We start from the raw sequence: 20,858 nt of genomic DNA on the forward strand, positions 1-20,858 counted from the left end.
GGGGGGGGGCAGCCGGCACAGTAGTGGCCCCATTGTTGGGGGGGGGGGCAGCCGGCGCAGTAGTGGCCCCATCGTTGGGCAATAGTGCCCCAAAGGCTAGATAAAATCAAGCAAAGGGCCACATCTGGACTGCAGTTTGGAGACCACTGCTCTAGGGTAAAATGCTCCTACAGAGGAACTTTAAACCAAACGGCACATCATCTGCAAGAACTAAGAAGAGCCAACCACCCCCCCTCCGTGATGGCACAGAGCATGTACAATTTCTGTAGATTGCGCCAAACCCTCCTGGGATTGGTGATGTGCATATCTCAGGAGGGTTTCAGCAACTCAAGGCAGCATCATTTTGCCTAACCAAAAAAGGTTGAAAAGGATAGTTAGGGGGACCCTAAATTGGGCATTTATTTAAAAAAAATAAAAAATAAAAACAAGCCAAAGAAAAAATGCAATTCTTCAATACAAGGGGTAAAATATACCGTACTACCGGGAAAATTAGTGTGGGGGTCCGCTAAGTCGACTGCCCCCCCAGATACCTGAAAGAAGCAATTAGGTCTCTGATATACATATGCTTTTTCGGGGTAAGAGACTCAAGTAAAGCAGCAAGAATGAGGAGGACATCCCCGAAACAGGTCAGCAGCGCCAATCTTCCATATTTGGATACCTTGAGGCCACCTGGAGACGTGGCGGAATACGCAGGGCTGGCCTCATCTTCGAGGAGTACTGTCGAGCTTAAAAATCCATTTTGGAAAGCCAATATTTGCTCCAATAGATCTGCTGGGAGAGTCTGTGGAAGTCACAAGGTACCCACAACATGCCCATAGACACTAGACATGCAGCTCATCTACAGCAGCCCTTTGCAACACATGCCAGGGGCTTTCAGCCTGTGTGAGAAGACTCTACGGAAGCCCCGATTTTCTAGGCCGTCTACATATACAGTATTTTATGTGATTGTTTCAGTAATGCCGAGTGTTCTTCCCCGGGAACGAGGGCCACAACCTCAAAATAGCAGAGGAAACGTGCAAGAGTTAGAGAGTATTGTTTGCCGAAAGAATAGCAGATGATTGGAGGTTGGAAGTCAATCGAGAGTAAGCGAAATTCAACATTCTAAACATAAACATACGTTGTAAAGGATAAAAGTGTGGGGATGCCCCTCCAAATGATTGTGTTCAGGTACACAAAGCCAACTCCATAAAGACATGTTTGGTGTGGAGAAACTTGAGTGTCCAGCACTTAGCCCTGACCTCAACACTATTGAACACTTTTAATATGAACTGGAACACCAATTATGAGGTCTTCTCAGAAGAGCGGATGCCGTTATAGCTGCCAGAGGGGCAACTCCATTTTTAATGACTTTGGGAGGGGCAACTCAATTACTAATGGCCATGCAAGGTGTGATGGTCAGGTGAACACAGCTAGCTCCATCAAGACATGGTTTGACCAGTTTGGTGTGGAGGAACTCGAGTGTCCTGTACAGAGCCCCGACCTCAACCCTATTGAATGTCTTTGTGATGAACTGAAACAATAATTATGAGGTCTTCCCAACAAAGTGGATGCCGTTACAGCTACAAGAGGGACAACGCCATTTTTGATGCAAATGGGAGGGGCAACTCCCTTATTAATGGTCATAGTTTTGGAATGGGATGCTATAACGGGTGTGATGGTCAAGTGAACACAACTAGCTTCATGTGGAGGAACTCAAGTGTCTTGTACAGAGCCCTGGCCTCAACCCTACTGAACACCTTTGGGATAAATTAGAATACCAATTGTTTGCCAGGTCATACCATCCAACATCAGTACCTGACCCCACAAACCATGTGGAGGGCCAACGTCCACATCTACGGCCGTGGAGGGCCAACGTCCACATCTACGGCCGTGGAGGGCCAACGTCCACATCTACGGCCGTGGAGGGCCAACTCCCACATCTACGGCCGTGGAGGGCCAACTCCCACATCTACGGCCGTGGAGGGCCAACTCCCACATCTACGGCCGTGGAGGGCCAACTCCCACATCTACGGCCGTGGAGGGCCAACTCCCACATCTACGGCCGTGGAGGGCCAACTCCCACATCTACGGCCGTGGAGGGCCAACTCCCACATCTACGGCCGTGGAGGGCCAACTCCCACATCTACGGCCGTGGAGGGCCAACTCCCACATCTACGGCCGTGGAGGGCCAACTCCCACATCTACGGCCGTGGAGGGCCAACTCCATATCAACCAGTTTGGTGCATAGGAACTGCACAGAGCCTTGACCTCAACTTTACTGAACACTTTTGGGATGAATTAGAACACCAATTGTGAGCCAGGTCATCACATCCAACATCAGTACCTGACCTCACAAATCTTGTGTAAAGTCTTCCCAAAAGAGTGGAGGATGTTATTTTACGGCCACGGGGAGAACGCCATATTACCGGCCACGGGGAGAACGCCATATTACCGGCCACGGGGAGAACGCCATATTACCGGCCACGGGGAGAACGCCATATTACCGGCCACGGGGAGAACGCCATATTACCGGCCACGGGGAGAACGCCATATTACCGGCCACGGGGAGAACGCCATATTACCGGCCACGGGGAGAACGCCATATTACCGGCCACGGGGAGAACGCCATATTACTGGCCACGGGGAGAACGCCATATTACTGGCCACGGGGAGAACGCCATAGCCATATGGATGGGGAGTTCAACTCTACATCACCAGCCATAGCAAGCAAACCTACATCAATGGCCATGGGAGAGCAGAACTTCATAATAGTGAACATGGGTTGGCATCTCCATATTTATGGCCATGGGGGATAAACTCTACATCAATGGTCATGGGGGAAACTCCATATGGGTTGGCATCTCCATATTTATGGCCATGGGGGATAAACTCTACATCAATGGTCATGGGGGCAACTCCATATTTATAGCCATGTGGGTGGCACCTCCATATTTGTGGCCATGTTTTTGAAATGGGACGTCCAAATCAACTTACAGGAGGTGTAACGGTTAGGGGGTCTACAAACGCATGACCACACAGTGTGGGTCTTTGCCGAGACAAAAAAAAAAAAAAAAAAAAAAGGATAAAAAGGCACACTCCATTGGTCGCTTGGTGTTTTTCTGCTTGTGAGGGCTATGGAAGCTTCCACCAAAGTCTTTCCAGATAGATGCTTGACAACAAAATCCCTTTGACTTCAAAAAATGCCCCCCCCCCTCCCCCCGAAAACGATTGCCCAATGTGCAAAGACAGCCAACATCACCTCATCTGTGCACATCTGCTGCAAAGAGTTCTGGGTTTTGTAGTCCAGCAGCAGGCCCTCTCCTCCAATGACCAATCCCTGCAGCATCAGCTTCCCGATCGCGAAGGTTTTTTTATTTTTTTTTTATTTGCTGCGCCGAACGTGTTAACGCGGATTTAAAAAGGAAAAACAGGGCCGAGTAAACAAGGTGCCCATTTCCTATTCCGCCAACACAAAAGGCTTTTTGTTAGCAGTGAAAGGGGGAATGTTTTAAGGCTAGCAATTTAATTTTTAACTGGCACACAAATAGCCTCGTCCTACTCTTTATCTGGCGGGGGTCTCAATGCCTTTCAGCCAATGGAACGGACGCCTGCGAGTCCTGGTGGCGGCGGAGAAATTAATGCCCCCCCCCCCCCCTCCTCTCCAACCTTTCTTTCATTCTCACCCCCCCCCCCCCCCCCACCTTTCCAAATCTCAGGTGATAGGGAGGGAGGAGGGGAGAGGGGGGGGGTGCCCGTCTCAACCGTATTATTACTTGTGATGTTAAAATGGATCCGCTGTCACCGTAAGTCAAACGCACAATCGCAGAATGCATCTGCAATCTATAAAAACGCCGTCCTCGCTCCACGTCTCCGCTAATGTGGCTGCTGCCCTGGTAATGTCATTAAAGCCCGCAGCCGGGGCAGCCGAGGGAGAGGAACGAGCCGCCCGGGGAACAATGCGCACCATGAAAAGAGCTGCTTATTACTGAAAGGGTTTATTACAGGGAAAGACGATCGTTCCCACCTTTAAAGAGGACACAGATCATCTCCACTCCTCGTCCACGTCCCCCCCCCCCCCACCCCCCACCATCCTTCCAGCTCCTTCCATCAAATTGCCAGTTCAAGAGAAATGGCCGGGGCCCTGCCAGCCCCGGGGGGCCCGAGGGTGAGGATTGGGGGGGTGGTGGGGGGACAGCAGGGCGCGCATGCAGAATGCGTCTCTTATCCTTCGCTGCCCGGGAAGACGAATGTAAGGGCCTCCATTTTGTCCACAGACATCTCTGTATGTTAGAATGAATGACCATCAACGGGCAATTCTGTACAATAAAGGAGAGCTCCGCGTGTGCCGTATACACACCTATATAATCCCTATAGACTCTGGCCGGGCTGACATTTGTGCACTGCGTATCATGAGCAATTGTATCCTTTGTTTCATCGCTTGCCGATTTTCTGCATCCTCTTTGCAGCCACTTCAGGTCTAAATGTCATGGTGGGTGTTTCCTGATGGCGCCATTTTTCTCTCTCTCTCTTTTTTTGGATGGTCTATTTACCAGGGCTATGAATAAGCAACAGCTATAATGGTGTGAAACGCGTTAGTGGTTATATCCTTGCTGCATAGGATTTACTATAACAATAAAGAAATCGTTTACATTGGAGTGCGGCCATCCGAACCTTTTCATTCAATTTTTAATCTATTTACCTGGGGGAGGGGGGGGGGGGGCTGTATGTCAGGTTTTTTGTTTTTGTTTTTTTTACTTTTATTTATTTTTTTAATGTAATGCCCTTTTTAATTTTTTTATTCCTTTTTGGGCTAGTTTACTTTTTTCTTTGTGTCAGAAAAATAATTAGACTAATGTGGGGGTGGGTAGACTTTGTGGACCAAAGCGGGGGAGCGAAGGGCCAGAATCTTTCCCATCACTTTTCATTCTCATGACACCAAGACAGGAAATGAGGGGGGGGGGGGGGTGGGGGGTCACCAGAACAGGAAATGAGGGTGAATGGGAGGGTCACCAGAACAGGAAATGAGGGTGAATGGGGGAGGGGGGTCACCAGAACAGGAAATGAGAGTGAATGTGGGGGGGGGGGTCACCAGAACAGGAAATGAGAGTGAATGTGGGGGGGGGGTCACCAGAACAGGAAATGAGAGTGAATGGGGGGGTCACCAGGACAGGAAATGAGGGGGGTCACCAGGACAGGAAATGAGGGGGGTCACCAGGACAGGAAATCAATGAAATGGGGGGGGGTGACCAGAACGGGAAACCAAGAACAGAGGTCAATATGGGGAATAGGGCTCACCAGGAAATTAAATTAGGGTAATAGGGAGAAAGGAGGTCACTAGTGCAGGAAATTAAGGTTACTAGGACATGAAAAAAGGGAATGGTAGTCACCAGGACAGGAAATGAGGGGGGTAGGGGTCACCAGGACAGGAAATGAGGGGGTAGGGGTCACCAGGACAGGAATTGAAGGGAAAGGAGGGCACTAAGGCAGGAAGTTAGGTGAATTAGGGTTACCAGGACATGAAAAAGGGGGAAGGGTAATCACCAGGATGGGAAAGGATAGGAATGGGGATCACCAGAATCGTAATTAAGAAAAGTAGGGGTCACTAGGACAGGAAATAAGAAGAATGGGGGGGGGGGGGTCGCTAGGCCAATTAGGCACAGACAGCAATTAAAACATCACAGAGGTGATATATACCGTATATCCCCATTCTATGAAAAAAAAAAAAGTTTTGGCTGGATTCCGGCTCTCATAGGTTGAGTGGGTCAAATTGTTTCCATTGACCCCGAGCCCCTCTGAGTGGCCCCTCTCCACACTGCTATGACCTCAACATTCCACCATACCACCTCCCCATCCCCCCACCCCCCTGATGCAGCCGCTCCCTCCGCTCCGCGTAGCCAGCTGGGACATCAAAAGAGTCATGTGACCATCAAGGTATTTCCGCTTTGCCCAATCCCGAATCTCCATGAGACGAGGCACATTCCAGAGCACAGGCATGCGGTGAATCCGGGTATACTACTTTTGGGCTCCACTAAAGGGGGAGGGGGACTTTTGAGTCTGAGAGCAACAAAAAGGTTTATAATGGTTTTCGTTGGCGGCCATTTTGGGGGAGTCTGAGCTTTTCTCAGAACCAGGTGCCCTGTGACTGGCGCTCAGGAAGTAAGGGGCAGCCATGTTTGTAGGACACAGAGGTGTTAAAATTAGAAGGAAAAAAAAAAAAAAAGGGAAGAGATGCAAAAAGGTTTATAGGGCCCTAAAAAATGTAATGGGCCCTAGGCTCACTGCGCAAGAGGGAAACGCAGCCCCAGGTAATGTGTGGTTACCTCTAGCAGCCAATCACAAATCAGGACCGGGGGGGGAATAAATAAAATAAAATCGCTTTTCACGGCTCCCCGTGCCACCTTGTTATCCCGGCCTGCAGACATGCATGCGCTGCAATTCCATATTGCACACGGCCCCCTCTCTGCGCGCTCGCTCTCCTCGTCTTTCATTATCACATTCTGCAGGAGAGTCTCAATCCTCCGGAGAGTGGCTCCCGATAATTATCTTAATTGACTTTAATATTTCCCTTTGTAGTGTTATTTTATTTTATTTTTTACTTTTTTTTCTAATAGCCGCCATTTTTTTGCACACACGTCCCCGAACGCTCGCCGCGTAGCTCCCGCCGCATCGGCTCTGGCTGCACTTAACTAGGATTTCTTCCACATACCCCAAACCCCCACCTGAGCTTTTTCCTAAAGAGCGTAGGGCTGTTGTGGGGCCCCCAGAAGGACGGTGTCTTATCTGCTCCTCAAACACCTGTCACCCCCCCCCCAGGCGTTATGCAAGTAGCGGGCGGCCGCTGCAAGGCCTGGGAGCGCACAGTGCGGGAGTCTCGGGGGGTTTCGTGAAGTCTAGAGTGCCCTTGGAGGACGTTACATAACATTAATGCGGAGAGAGAGAGAGAGAGAGAGAGAGAGAGAGAGAGAGAGAGAGAGAGAGATCACAGGAACCGTAAAACATTATCATGCAGCGCGTCCTGACAGCACGCCGCCGATCGTTTTATGCATCTCCGCTCAGGCGGCCGCAAGATTCCGGTGCATGCGGCAATGGAATAATCCAAATTCACCGCAAATTCTCCCCCCCTCCCGAGGTCGGGCGACGCCGGAAACATTTATACAACCCTGAATTTCCTGGTATGGAGGGTAGGTTACAATATTATAAATGGACCTCATCCTCGAACTGATATGTAGAAGGAGTAGCTGGTGGGATTGTAGTAGTGCCAAAAACAAGATCCCGCAAGATATAAAAAAAAAAAAAATTACAAAATGTATTTGATACGTAGTTAAAACATGAACATTTAGGGAAAAGATAAACTGCACATGTCCATGGTATATTCATATTGGTGTATTAGGCAAATGCTCGCATTGTGGTGTCTGCTCCTGACGTGTTTCGCCAATGGCGGCTTCTTCAGGTGATTTGAAGACCACTATTATTTAATAAATCTTCTATTTTCTGCGTGCGTGTGTTTCCGTGTGTTGCTTGTAGGGAAGCCCATACATTTTAATGGTCTGCCTTAAACGCGAGAAACATGGAAAAGAAGTCCCTGACCAATTTTTAAAACCTCGTCACATGGAAGGATGAGCATTAGCAGATGCGGGGGGCAGATGAAGGCATTGTTACATGGAGCACTGCTATGCATTTTCCTCAAAAGAGCAGGATAGGTTTTTGGTGCATTTTGAATTCATCGGGTTTAAAAATAATGCAACACAAAGATACATTTTATGTGCATCTTAGAAACATTTTCCAACCGTTTCCTTCCTGCAGGAAACAGCAAAGAGAAAAATATGACCAGAACCCCCCCCCCCCCCTTCATAAAACACACATAGGGGGAGGGATTTAATAAAAACGGCAGACCTCAGAATCTGGTGCAGCTGTGCGTGGGAGCCAATCAGCTTCCAGATTCAGTTTGGTCAGTTAAGCTTTGCCAATAAAACCCGGAAGCCGATTGGTTGTTGTGCAAAGCTGCTTTACTAAATCTCCCTCATTGCGTTTTTTACAACCCCGCTTGAAGTTCCTGTGCCGGTGACCCCGCTTGAAGTTCCTGTGCCGGTGACCCTGCTTGAAGTTCCTGTGCCGGTGACCCCGCTTGAACTTCCTGTGCCGGTGACCCCGCTTGAACTTCCTGTGCCGGTGACCCCGCTTGAACTTCCTGTGCCGGTGACCCCGCTATCTCCTGACTGTACGTATGCCTCAAATGGCACCATAGTCCGTAAGCAGGACCTGAAGACTTTCGAAAGAGCCTTGCGAGCGACGAAAGTCTACCCAACTGGAACTTCTAAAACTAAGAAAGCCCAAAAGAAATCGGATGTTCCATGCTCAGGTGGCTCTGGGTGGTGTTGAACTCATGACTGCCAGTGGTTGTTCCCGTTGCCTTACCTCTGAGCCACACCTCAGTTCTATTCTGCCTGCTTTCCAGCCATGTCTAGTTTTGCATTAGTACTGTGGGCAATTCTGTTTGTACCTTTCACTCTTGGATCAGCTGTGGCAGGTTACCTAATCAGCTAGGGTATAAAACACTGCCTCACTCTGAGGGCTTTGTCAGTTCATTGTCTCTTGTTGCCAAAGGTTCCTGAGTTCCTGAGTTCCAAGACTGACCCCGGCTACCGACCCTGGCTTGTATATCGTTTATTCTGTCTTCTGGAATCCCTGACTACGGCTTTACCTGGACAATCCTTTGGCAAATTCCTGTCAAGCCCCCGTGCACAGATTCACAGCCCAGGTAGCTTATCTGTTTGTTACTGTGGGCTGTGTTTATTTGCAAGGGTGAGCCTACATCTCTGCAACATGGACTCCAATCTAGGTAAGCCCTTACACTCACAGAGCTCTGATCAATCCATCATCTGAAATTGGAAAGAGTATGACACAACTGCAAGCCTACCAAGACATGGCCGTCCACAAACTGACCAGGCCGGGCAAGGAAAGCATTCATCAGAGAAGAGCCAAGAGGTCCATGGTAACTCTGGAGGAGCTGCAGAGATCCACAGCTCAGGGGGGAGAATCTGTCCACAGGACAACTATTAGTCGTGCTTAGAGATGTGAAGGCCCGGAAAAAAATAACTAATAAAACGGAAAAATATGTTTTTTTTTCTAAAGGCTTTTGTTTTTTTCCCCAAATATTGGAAAAAAAAAGTGGAATCTTTTATTTTAACATGATGAATAAAATATTTTAAGACAGGGTGTTCAAATATTTTCCAAATCATTTCTATAAAAAAAAAAAAAAGAAAAATAATGTACGATATCAGATTATTCTAATTTCTGTGCACTAAGTAAGGACAAGAAAGTCCTAGGTAACAAAGTGAACCCTCCAATGCAAGAACAGTATGCATTTCTTCCTTTAGGAGGGGCTGTGCTGCTATTGTAACAAGAAAAAGGTTTCAGCTTTGTTTTTGCATGTTAGTGGGCGTGTTTGGTTTGTTCTGGCCTCTTCACTAGGCCTCAAAAGCATTGGAAGAAAATACAGAGCAACAAACAGGACCTGAAAGTATATACTTAATTAAAAAAAAGTAAGAGTTTACATTGATCTGATTCTGAATCCAGAAAACAATCATTTAGCTACATTAGTTTATCTTTATAAACTTGTGTAAATAATAATTTAATTACCATTAATCTGGTTCTTCCCCCCCACCCCCCACACACACCCATAGATTAGCGTCTTCTTGCAAAGTAGTCATTTTTTCTGGTTTTTAATTTCCTACTCCCCTCAGAAAAATGGTGAGACCGACATCAAGCATATGGAGGCATTTTCACATTACAAGTTCTTCTGAAAAGAAAAATGTGATTTGCAAATATTGTCAGATGAAATGCGCATTTCCAAATGCTACCAGGATGACAAAACACATTCTTGTATGTAACAAGTGTCCTGTAGATATTAAAAAAATCCTTCATGGATCGAAGTGAAGAGGACAACAATGATGACAATGCATAATTCCTCAACGTTCTCGTAACAGAATGACTTTCAATCTTAAAAAGACAAATAAAACACTAAATGTAGCATTTATTTTTTATTTTTCAGAAAATTTCATTTTTTTCCCCCCCAAAAAAAATAAAATTTTCCAAGCTTCAAAATTTCCGGAAATGTTACATCTCTAGACTCATGCTCTCCACAAATCTGCCCTTTATGGAAGAGTGACAAGAAGAAAGACATTGGAGAAAGAAAGTCATAAGAAGTCCTGTTTGCAGTTTGTGAGAAGCCATGTGGGGGAGGGGGCAGCAAACATGTGGAAGAAGGTGATCTGGTCAGAGGAGACCAAAATTCAACTTTTTGTCCTAAAAGCAAAACGCTATGTGTGGGGGAAACTAACGTCTGCCCATCCCCCTGAACACACCATCCCCACCGTGAGACATGGTGGTGGCAGCATCATGTGGTGGGGATGGTTTTCTTCAGCAGGGACAGGGAAGCTGGTCAGAGTTGATGGGAAGATGGATGGAGACAAATACAGGACAATCTTAGAAGAAAACCTGTTAGAGTCGGCAAAAGACTTGAGACCGGGGCGGAGGTTCCCCTTCCAGCAGGACAACGACCCGAAACATCCAGCCAGAGCTACAATGGAATGGTTTACATCAAAGCATATTCATGTGTTAGAATGGCCCAGTCACAGTCCAGACCTAAATCCCATTGAGAATCTGTGGCAAGACTTGAAAATTGCTGATCACAGACGCTCTCCATCCAATCTGACAGAGCTTGAGATATTTTACAAAGAAGAAGAATGGGGAGAAATGTCCTCTCTAGATGTGCAAAGCTGGTAGAGACACCCCCAAAAAGACTTGTAGAGAAAGGGGGTTCTACAAAGTATTGACTCCGGAGGGCGCCATACAAATGCCCCTCCCCCACTCTTTTCACATATTTGTAAAACTTTTGAAAACCATTTATCATTTTCCTTCCACTGCAATTATGAGCCACTTTGTGTTGGTCCATCACATAAAATCCCAATAAAATAAATTTATATTTTTGGTTGTAACATGACAACATGTGGAAAATTTCAAGGGGTGTGAATACTTTTTCAAGGCACTGTACAATGTATCTTTAGATGTTATACTACCAGGGATATGCAATTAGCTGTTGCAAAACTACAAGTCCCATCATGCCTCTGCCTCTGGGTGTCATGCTTGTTACTGTCAGAGTCTTGCTATGCCTCATGGGACTAGTAGTTCTGCAACAGCTGGAGGTCCACTAATTGCATATCCGAGTACTAGACGTATTATATGCAATGGGGTTGATTTACTAAAGGCAAATCCACCTGCAGTCGCTGTAGATCTGAGGGGAAGCTCTGCTGATTTCCATCATCCAATCATGCAGAAGCAAAAATGCTGTTTTTTATTTTCCTTGCATGTCCCCCTCAGATCTTCAGCGACTAAACTTCCAAGTGAACTTGTAGCGCACAGTGGATTTGCCTTTAGTAAATAAATCCCAACGCATCTTTATATGTTATAAAATAGTGGTATATACAACGTATTGTTACATGTTAGGCTTCATGCACACTGGAAGTTACCAAAAATGCTGCGTTAAAAACACAAGTTATTTAGTGTTTTACTGCATTTTTGCATTTTCTTAACAAAACTAAAACCCCACAAACACTTATGGCTCAAAAATGCTCATAAATTATAAATAGCCGCTTTTTTCAGCATTTTCAGCTGAGTTTTTCATCTGTAAAAATGCTCTACTTTTGTTTTTTTTACAGCCAGAAAACGTACACGCGGGACGACACGCGGGACGACACGCGGGACGACACGCGGGACGACACGCAGGACGACACGCAGGACGACACGCAGGACGACACGCGGGACGACACGCGGGACGACACGCAGGACGACACGCAGGACGACACGCAGGACGACACGCAGGACGACACGCAGGACGACACGCAGGACGACACGCAGGACGACACGCTGGGGAGTTTATTGGCTGTAGATTAAAAAAAAAATGCTTGAAGCCAAAAACAGCAGCTTTGAAAAACATCCGGAGTGCGCGAGGCCTTATAGCGGATCTTCACATAATTTTGCAACTTAAAGTGCTCAATGGACGTTTTTTTGTTTGTACCTGTATTTACATGGCCCGGTCTATGTTGGCTGCATAATGTCCCTGCGGCTGTGGGCGGGGATTTTGCGGGTATTGGCGTAATTTCCTGTCCTCGCCGCACTGTCTCCTGGGATCTCGGGTCATTGCTCCCAGGAGTCAGTGCGGAGAGCCGCTGCAAAATCTCGCGGGATTTGAACAGATTTCCCGACAATCCCCGATCTGAGAGAGCTTCACATCACAGCGGGGGCGAGAACTTCCTAAGACGCCACCCGTTGTGATGGCAACCAAGATGTTTACGCCACTCGGCGCAGTTACGACTGAGCATGCGCGGGAACCAGCAAGGAATGCTGGTACATCTACAGTACTGGAACCAGGAAGTGATTGATGGGGGGGCTTCAAATGCCCACAAGCAAATGAAAACTGCAGTACACTTTTTAACTAAGTTACGATTTTAAAGAAAAAACGGACATCTAGGGAGAAAAAGAACGCAAAAAGTGAGTGTGACATTTGAAAGATGGGAATTTTTAAGTGTTACAATTTAAAAAAATAAATAAAAAATAAATCGCAAGTGCACATCCGCTTTAAATTAGACGTGTTATATACAATGTATCTTTATATGTAATGTATTGTTATATGTTATAATAGAAAAGTTATATACAATGTATCTTTATATGTTATAATAGATGTATTAGATACCCAATGGGGTTGATTTACTAAAGGCAAATAGATTGGAGTAACTGCACTTTGCAAAGTGCACAGAGCTTAGTAAATGAGCAGAAGCTCCGCTAACTTCCATCATCCAATCATGTGCAAGAAAAAAATGCTATTTATTTTTTATTTTTTTTTCCTTGCATGTGATTGGGTATTTTTTGCAAAGTGAAGCTTTACCTAATTTACTAAGCTCTGGAGCAAAGTTCACAGTTTATTTGCCTTTAGTAAATCAACCCCATATGTTATATTAGATGTGTTATATACACAATGTATCTTTATATTAGATGTGTTATATACACAATGTATCTTTATATTAGATGTGTTATATACACAATGTATCTTTCTATAAAAAAAAAAAAAAAAAAAAAACTTATATTACATATAAAGATACATTGTATATAAACACATCTAATATAAAGATACATTATATGTTATATTAGATGTGTTATATACAATGTATCTTTATATTACATGTGTTATATACACAATGTATCTTTATATTAGATGTGTTATATACACAATGTATCTTTATATTAGATGTGTTATATACACAATGTATCTTTATATGTTATATTAGATGTGTTATATACAATGTATCTTTATATGTTATATTAGATGTGTTATATACAATGTATCTTTATATGTTATATTAGATGCATTATATAAAGATACATTGTATATAACGCATCTAATATAAAGATACATTATATGTTATATTAGATGTGTTATATACAATGTATCTTTACCCAGTTACGTATACCTATCATTAATTTATGTTTGTTTTGCTTGGATCAATCAATACCGCCTTCTATAAATCTCTGATCGATCTCCCCATGGAAGGGCTCATTAGCTCGTCTCTGGGAGGACTCCAGAATTTCTCACCCCGGCTGGGGCCAGCGAGTCCTCATCTTATTTATTCAATAAATGGAGGAAATAAGAATTGCGCGGTGTCGGGCTCAGTACACACGGGCGTTTACATCAGCAGAAGATGCAAGCGTCTCGATGGCCTGGTGGGAGGGGGGGGAGGGGGCGCGTCATTATCGGTGGTAATCAGCGTCTCAGGACTCACAAGGGACTGAAGTCTGTGTAGCTTCTGGCAGATTAGTCGCCACATCCAGCCCCGCCCCCGTCATAAACGCTCATGATTGCTAAAAAAAGAAAGACTCATTGGAGCACCTGCTGAGCATTTTTAGGGGCTCGTTCACATGCACGGTGCTTTATGAGGAGCGATTTGCGTTTGGTTTTTCGCCTCCTCCCCCCTGCTTTAACCCCTTGATCACCGCACCTGTGCATAAAGGTTGCGCTTTTTTGTAGAATTAGGCAGGTGCGGTGTCATGCGCCAACATGCGTTTCCTTTGTACGTTAGTGGTGCGCTTTCAGGGAGTTTCCAATGCGTTTTTTTGAGTTAGGGCCCATTCACACTGCACCGCAAGCCTCGAAAAGCACCATAGCACATGTGCGCAGTCCTAATGTTATAAATAGGCACTGTCATGCCTTTGCGCCGTTTGGGACAATTTGAGCCGAATGTCTTTCCATTCTACAGCGCTATTAAAACGCAGTTTCAATCGCAGACACATTGGTGTGAATAAGCCCCTTAGGGTGGGGGTGGAGTTAACAGCCATTGGCCAAAGTTTATTAATGCCCATTGCTTGTGCATCAAAACATTCTGATGATCTCCTAATACACAAAAACGCAGGAAAAAATTAGCGCAGAGATGGGGACAGGCGCTATTTTTAGTGTGGATGCATGGGTTTGATTGCATTGTAATGCGTGCGTTAAACCGCAACAGTGTTATTGAGCCCCTAGGAAAAAGATTGGAGGATGTCTGAAAAACACCAACTGAGGAGTTACCGTATAACAAGCTTGAGAAATACACAATGAGCCTCATGTAGGTACAAAGCGGTATACCAGGGGGAGGAGCTGTGCCGGGCCCTCTGACCTCAGGGACCCCGGAACAGGGGCCCCATTTGTACTTATGTATTCCAATCATTTCACTACAAGCACCCACCAAACATCACTGATATCGCCTGCAAGAGCCCCAACCAAACCAACCCACTGAATATTCCACTACAACAAATGGATTGAGTACCCCTGGGATGAGCGAGACCCCCCTCAATGGAATGAGCCAGGCCCCCCCCTCAATGGAATGAGCCAGGCCCCCCCCTCAATGGAATGAGCCAGGCCCCCCCCTCAATGGAATGAGCCAGGCCCCCCCCCTCAATGGAATGAGCCAGCCCCCCCCCCCTCAATGGAATGAGCCAGGCCCCCCCCCTCAATGGAATGAGCCAGGCCCCCCCCCCTCAATGGAATGAGCCAGGCCCCCCCCCCTCAATGGAATGAGCCAGGCCCCCCCCCCTCAATGGAATGAGCCAGGCCCCCCCCCCTCAATGGAATGAGCCAGGCCCCCCCCCCTCAATGGAATGAGCCAGGCCCCCCCCCCTCAATGGAATGAGCCAGGCCCCCCCCCTCAATGGAATGAGCCAGGCCCCCCCCCTCAATGGAATGAGCCAGGCCCCCCCCCCCTCAATGGAATGAGCCAGGCCCCCCCCCCCTCAATGGAATGAGCCAGGCCCCCCCCCCTCAATGGAATGAGCCAGGCCCCCCCTCAATGGAATGAGCGAGGCCCCCCCCTCAATGGAATGAGCGAGGCCCCCTCACCCCAAGATGAGCGAGGCCCCCCCACCCCAAGATGAGCGAGGGCCCCCTCAATGGAATTAGCGAGGCCCCTTCACCCCAGGGATGAGCGAGGCCCCTTCAAAAAAGGGATGAGCGAGGCCCCTTCAAAAAAGGGATGAGCGAGGCCCCTTCAAAAAAGGGATGAGCGAGGCCCCTTCAAAAAAGGGATGAGCGAGGCCCCTTCACCCAAAGATGAGCGAGGCTTCTTTACTGTCTTTTTATAGGCTCAGCAACGGTTAAAAGCAGCAGGGTCAGCGGCCCTCCGAAATGCGTAGTAAGGCCCAAATATCAGACACTGTCACCCAAAGAACTGTCTATGAAGATCAGCCAATCAGCTCCCTTCTACAGAGATACAACGTTTATACAAAGTAAATCTTTTATATGGAGCGGCCAATCATCTCTCGGATATTTATAAACAGAAGTAACAAATCAAAAAATTTTACTAAAAAGCATCTACATGACCCGGGATCTGTGATCCCCCCCCGCTGGGGCCGCGGGGTCTGAGCGATGACACAAGCCGAGTTCTCGTATATACCGAGCCGGACCCCCTATATACACCCAAATCCCACTACGGAACGTCCGACCAGCAACAGCGATCAGAGACGCCGACAGAAACGCGACCCGGACTGAAAGTTTTTCAAATCATTTCAGAAATATTATTTAAAGTGCCGGAAAATTGATAGATACTGAGGAACTACAAATCCCAGAGGCCTGGGGGGGGGGGGAGGGGATGGAACTTGTGGTTCCTCTGAGGCCCATGCCTAGAGCACCAAACCAACAACATGGCGGCTTCCGGAGGAATCGCTGATTCAAGTAGATTCCAACAAACAGGACATGATAGAGGACACAACGATCGCTGCCGACAATCGTTTATCAGAAACTCCAATGATCAAAGAAATAAAATAAATAATAATAAAATAAGAAATAAAAAACACAATGGCGATTGGATATTTCTCCCCAAAATCCCCACCAAAGCATTTCATAGTGAGAAGCCACCACTCCCCGAATGACAGTCCCAATCTGGAAACCTGAAGCTGTCCACATACATACATATATATAGCACTGGGGTCATCCTCCCCTATATACACTCCGGGTGGGGGATGGGCACACATATTTTGGGGGAGGGAGGGGCAGCAATTCCAATGTAATACCTGCGGAGGGTTTTCAGCGTTATAAATACATCATCTGTGTATTATGGAGCCAGGGTCAGGTATGGGAGAAGTAGAGGGGGGCTATGGGAAGTATTGGGGGCGGTGGGAATGTGGGAGGGGGGCAGCGAGGACTGGGAGTTGTAGACAGACAGCTGGATGATGGAATTTGGAGGATGAAGGAATGATCACGGCTACATGGAGGGTGAAGGAAGAGGGGGGGGGGGGCACAGCACGGACGATAGAGGATGGAGAAGAGAATGTATCGGGGAGAGGGAACATTGGGCACATCATTGCCCGGGGACAGGAGCGGTGAAGGGGGGGGGGGGGGGCTGCCACTCCAGACATAGAATAAAGCCATCGTCTAGGGGTACAGTGCCCATTATTAGGGGGCTCTGCAGATCGCTGGAATTATTGTCCATACATTGAGGGTACTGGGGTGCAGTGTTGGTGTGGAGGTTCGGTGCCTGGGGTCAGCAGAGCAATACAGAAAGTAGGGGTTAGCTGCAGGTATTGGGGTACAGTGTGAGTACTGGGGTCCTGTGTCAGGAGGGTTAGCTGCAGATATTACGGTACAGTGTCAGTACTGGGGTCCTGTGTCAGGGGGGTTAGCTGCAGATATTAGGGTACAGTGTCAGTACTGGGGTCCTGTGTCAGGGATGTACACTGCAGGTATCGGGGTACAGTGTCAATACTGGGGTCCTGTGTCAGGAGGTTAAACTGTAGGCATTAGGGTACAGTCTCTGGGGATTCACTGCAGGTGTTAGGGTACAGTGTCAGGGGATACACTGCAGGTATTGGGGTACAATGTCGGGGGATACACTGCAGGTATTGGGGTACAATGTCGGGGGATACACTGCAGGTATTGGGGTACAATGTCAGGTATGTACACTGCAGGTATTAGGGCAAAGTGTAAGTACTGGGGTTCTGTGTCAGGGGGATACACTGCAAGAATTGGGGTACAGTGTCAGTATTGGGGTTCTGTGTCAGGGGGTTACTCTGCAGGTATTAGGGTACAGAATCAGTACTGGGGTCCTGTGCCAGGAGGTTAAGCTGTAGGTATTATGGCACAGTCTCAGGGGATTCACTGCAGGTATTGGGGTACAGTCTAAGTACTGGGGTTGTGTGGCAGGAGCTACACTTCAGGTACGGGGATACAGTGTCAGTGCTGTTGTCCTGTGCCAAGGATTTAACAGCGGGTATTAGGGTACAGTGTCAGAATTGGGGTCATGTGTCGGGGGATACACTGCCTGTATTAGGGTACAGTGTCAGTATAGGACAACTGTGCCAGGTTTACAATGCAGGTATTGGGGTACAGTGTGAGTTCTGAGGTCCTGTCCCAGGGGTTATATATCAGGTATGAAATGCATTGTAAGCAATGAGGGTCCTGTGTCTGGGTTTACACTGCAGGGTGAGGGGTACAGTGCAAGTGATGGGGTGCTGTGGCAGGGGCTACACCTCAGTTATTGGGGTACAGCGTCTGTGCTGTTGTCCTGTGGGTTTCCTGCAGGTATTGGGGTACGGTGCCAGTCCAGGGGACCTGTGCCCAGGTGTTACAATGCAGGTATTGGGGTACGGTGCCAGTCCAGGAGACCTGTGCCCAGGTGTTACAATGCAGGTATTGGGGTACGGTGCCAGTCCAGGTGACCTGTGCCCAGGAGTTACACTGCAGGTATTGAGGTACTGTGCCAGTCCAGGGATATTGTGCCCAGGGGTTACAATGCAGGTATTGGGGTACAGTGCCAGTCCAGGGGACCTGTGCCCAGGAGTTACACTGCAGGTATTGAGGTACTGTGCCAGTCCAGGGATATTGTGCCCAGGGGTTACACTGCAGGTATTGGGGTACTGTGCCAGTCCAGGGGACCTGTGCCCAGGAGTTACACTGCAGGTATTGGGGTACGGTGTCAGTATTGGGATGCAGGTGATCCTGCCTTCCATCATCCACATTCTGGGGGCACATGGCTTACAATGGAAATAAAGGACCGGTATTGGGGCGCCAAGATTTGGAGAAATACTCCATATTGTGGGGTACAGGGAAGGTGGTGTATTAGTAGCACAGGGGATGGAAGTGGGGCACATATTACTGGGGGGTACAGGGTTAATAATAATAAAAACAGTGGGGGGTTCAGGCAGGTTATTTGTATGGGAGTACTGATGGGGGGCGGGTATAATATCGGGGTGCGGGGATAACTGAGGAATAATATTGGGGTTCGGGGAGCGCACAGGTGATGGGGGAGTATTTGGGGGTCCGGTAATACAATTTGGGGGTCCAGGGATGATACCGGGGAGCAGATAAGAGACATCGGGGTGTCGGCAGATATCGGGGTGTCGGTACTCACGTGTGCTGTTGCGGGAAGCTGAACCCCGAACCCCCCGGGAGGTGCAGCACACAGAGCGCCGGGAGGAGAAGGAGGAAGATCGGCCGGAGAGATCTCATCGTCATCCGCATCGTGCAGATCCAAACCCGGAGAGCCTCTGCCCACCGCACACTGCCAGCTGTGTACCCAGCCTGGGAGAGACAGGCTCCCCCCACCACTGCCCTATATCACCCGACCGACTGCCCACTGCCTGCACACTGCCCGCCCACTCCACACGGGAGACTCCGCCCACTGCCTGCCCACTGTACACACGGGACTCCGCCCACCATACACAGGAGACTCCGCCCGCTGCCTGAACACTGTACGCAGAGCCCGCCCACCCTACAGGAGAGACTCTGCCCACTTCGCGCAGATCCTTGCCCACCTTACCCAAAGACACCGCCCTCCATACCAAGATCCCGCCCACCTTGCAGAGTGCAGACAGATCCCGGTGCACAGACACCTGTCCATCATCCCCAGCCTCCGCCCACAGACTGTCCATCATCCCCAGCCTCCGCCCACAGACTGTCCATCATCTCCAGCCTCCGCCCACAGACTGTCCATCATCCCCAGCCTCCGCCCACAGACTGTCCATCATCTCCAGCCTCCGCCCACAGACTGTCCATCGCCTGACCCCGCCCACCGCATACATGTGAGGGCTGCGCATCTGCACCTCGACCCCGCCCACAGAGAGCTTGCCCATCATATAACCCCGCCCACAGAGAGAGCCTGCCTGATATATAACCCCGCCCACACAGAGCCTGCCCATCCTGAGCATAAAGACTACCTATCCATTATGGGAGAGACCGCCCATCACCCACACTCACTGCCCTCCCCCCACTACAGGGACCACCCTGTTCTGTACTAAGAGAACCTACCTACCTACCCCCCTATAGAGAGAACCTACCTACCTCCTCCTCTATAGAGAGAATCTACCTACCTTCCCTTCTATAGAGAGAACCTACCTACCTCCTCCTCTATAGAAAAAAACTACCTACCTCCCCCTCAATATAGAGAGAACCTACCTACCTCCTCCTCTATAGAAAAAAACTACCTACCCCCTCCTCTATAGAGAGAACCTACCTGCCTCCTCCTCTATAGAGAGAATCTACCTACCTTCCCTTCTATAGAGAGAACCTACCTACCTCCTCCTCTATAGAAAAAAACTACCTACCTCCCCCTCAATATAGAGAGAACCTACCTACCTCCTCCTCTATAGAAAAAAACTACCTACCCCCTCCTCTATAGAGAGAACCTACCTGCCTCCTCCTCTATAGAGAGAATCTACCTACCTCCTCCTCTATAGAGAGAATCTACCTACCTTCCCTTCTATAGAGAGAACCTACCTACCTCCTCCTCTATAGAAAAAAACTACCTACCCCCTCCTCTATAGAGAGAACCTACCTGCCTCCTCCTCTATAGAGAACACCTACCTGCCTCCTCCTCTATAGAGAGAACCTACATACCTCCTCTATATAGAGAGCCTGCCTACCTCCTCCCTCTCTATAGAGAGAACCTACCTACCTCCTCTATAGAGAGAACCTACCCCTTCTATAGAGAGAACCTACCTACCTCCTCCTCTATAGAAAATACCTACCTACCTCCCCCTCTATAGAGAGACCCTACCTACCTCCTCCTCTATAGAAAAAAACCTACCTACCCCCTCCTCTATAGAGAGAACTTACCTACCTCCTCTATAGAGAGAACCTACCTACCTCCCCCTCTATAGAGAAATCATACATACCTCCTCCTCTATAGAGAGAACCTACCTACCTCCTCCTCTATATAAACAACCTACCTACCTCCCCCTCTATGGAGAGAACCTACCTACCTCCTCCTCTGTAGAGAGAACCCACCTACCTCCTCCTCTATATAGAGAACCTACCTACCTCCTCCTCCTCTATAGAGAGAACCCACCTACCTCCTCCTCTA

At 48.1% G+C, this 20,858-nt stretch overlaps 1 protein-coding gene across 1 annotated transcript in view; it reads right to left on the bottom strand.

Annotated features, from left to right (window-relative positions):
• The window catches only part of CACNA2D2 (calcium voltage-gated channel auxiliary subunit alpha2delta 2), a 278,037-nt gene extending 258,915 nt beyond the window's left edge, over positions 1–19,122 (bottom strand). The window contains 1 exon segment of the mRNA XM_077451058.1: positions 18,909–19,122. Coding sequence (XP_077307184.1) covers positions 18,909–19,018 — 110 coding nt within the window. The 5' untranslated portion in view covers positions 19,019–19,122.
• Positions 19,123–20,858: the final 1,736 nt, after the last annotated feature.

This window comes from Lithobates pipiens, unplaced genomic scaffold (assembly GCF_037356315.1).
Source record: "Lithobates pipiens isolate NorthernLeopardFrog02 unplaced genomic scaffold, aLitPip1_a1.2 Scaffold_23, whole genome shotgun sequence".
Classification (NCBI taxonomy): Eukaryota; Metazoa; Chordata; class Amphibia; order Anura; family Ranidae; genus Lithobates; species Lithobates pipiens.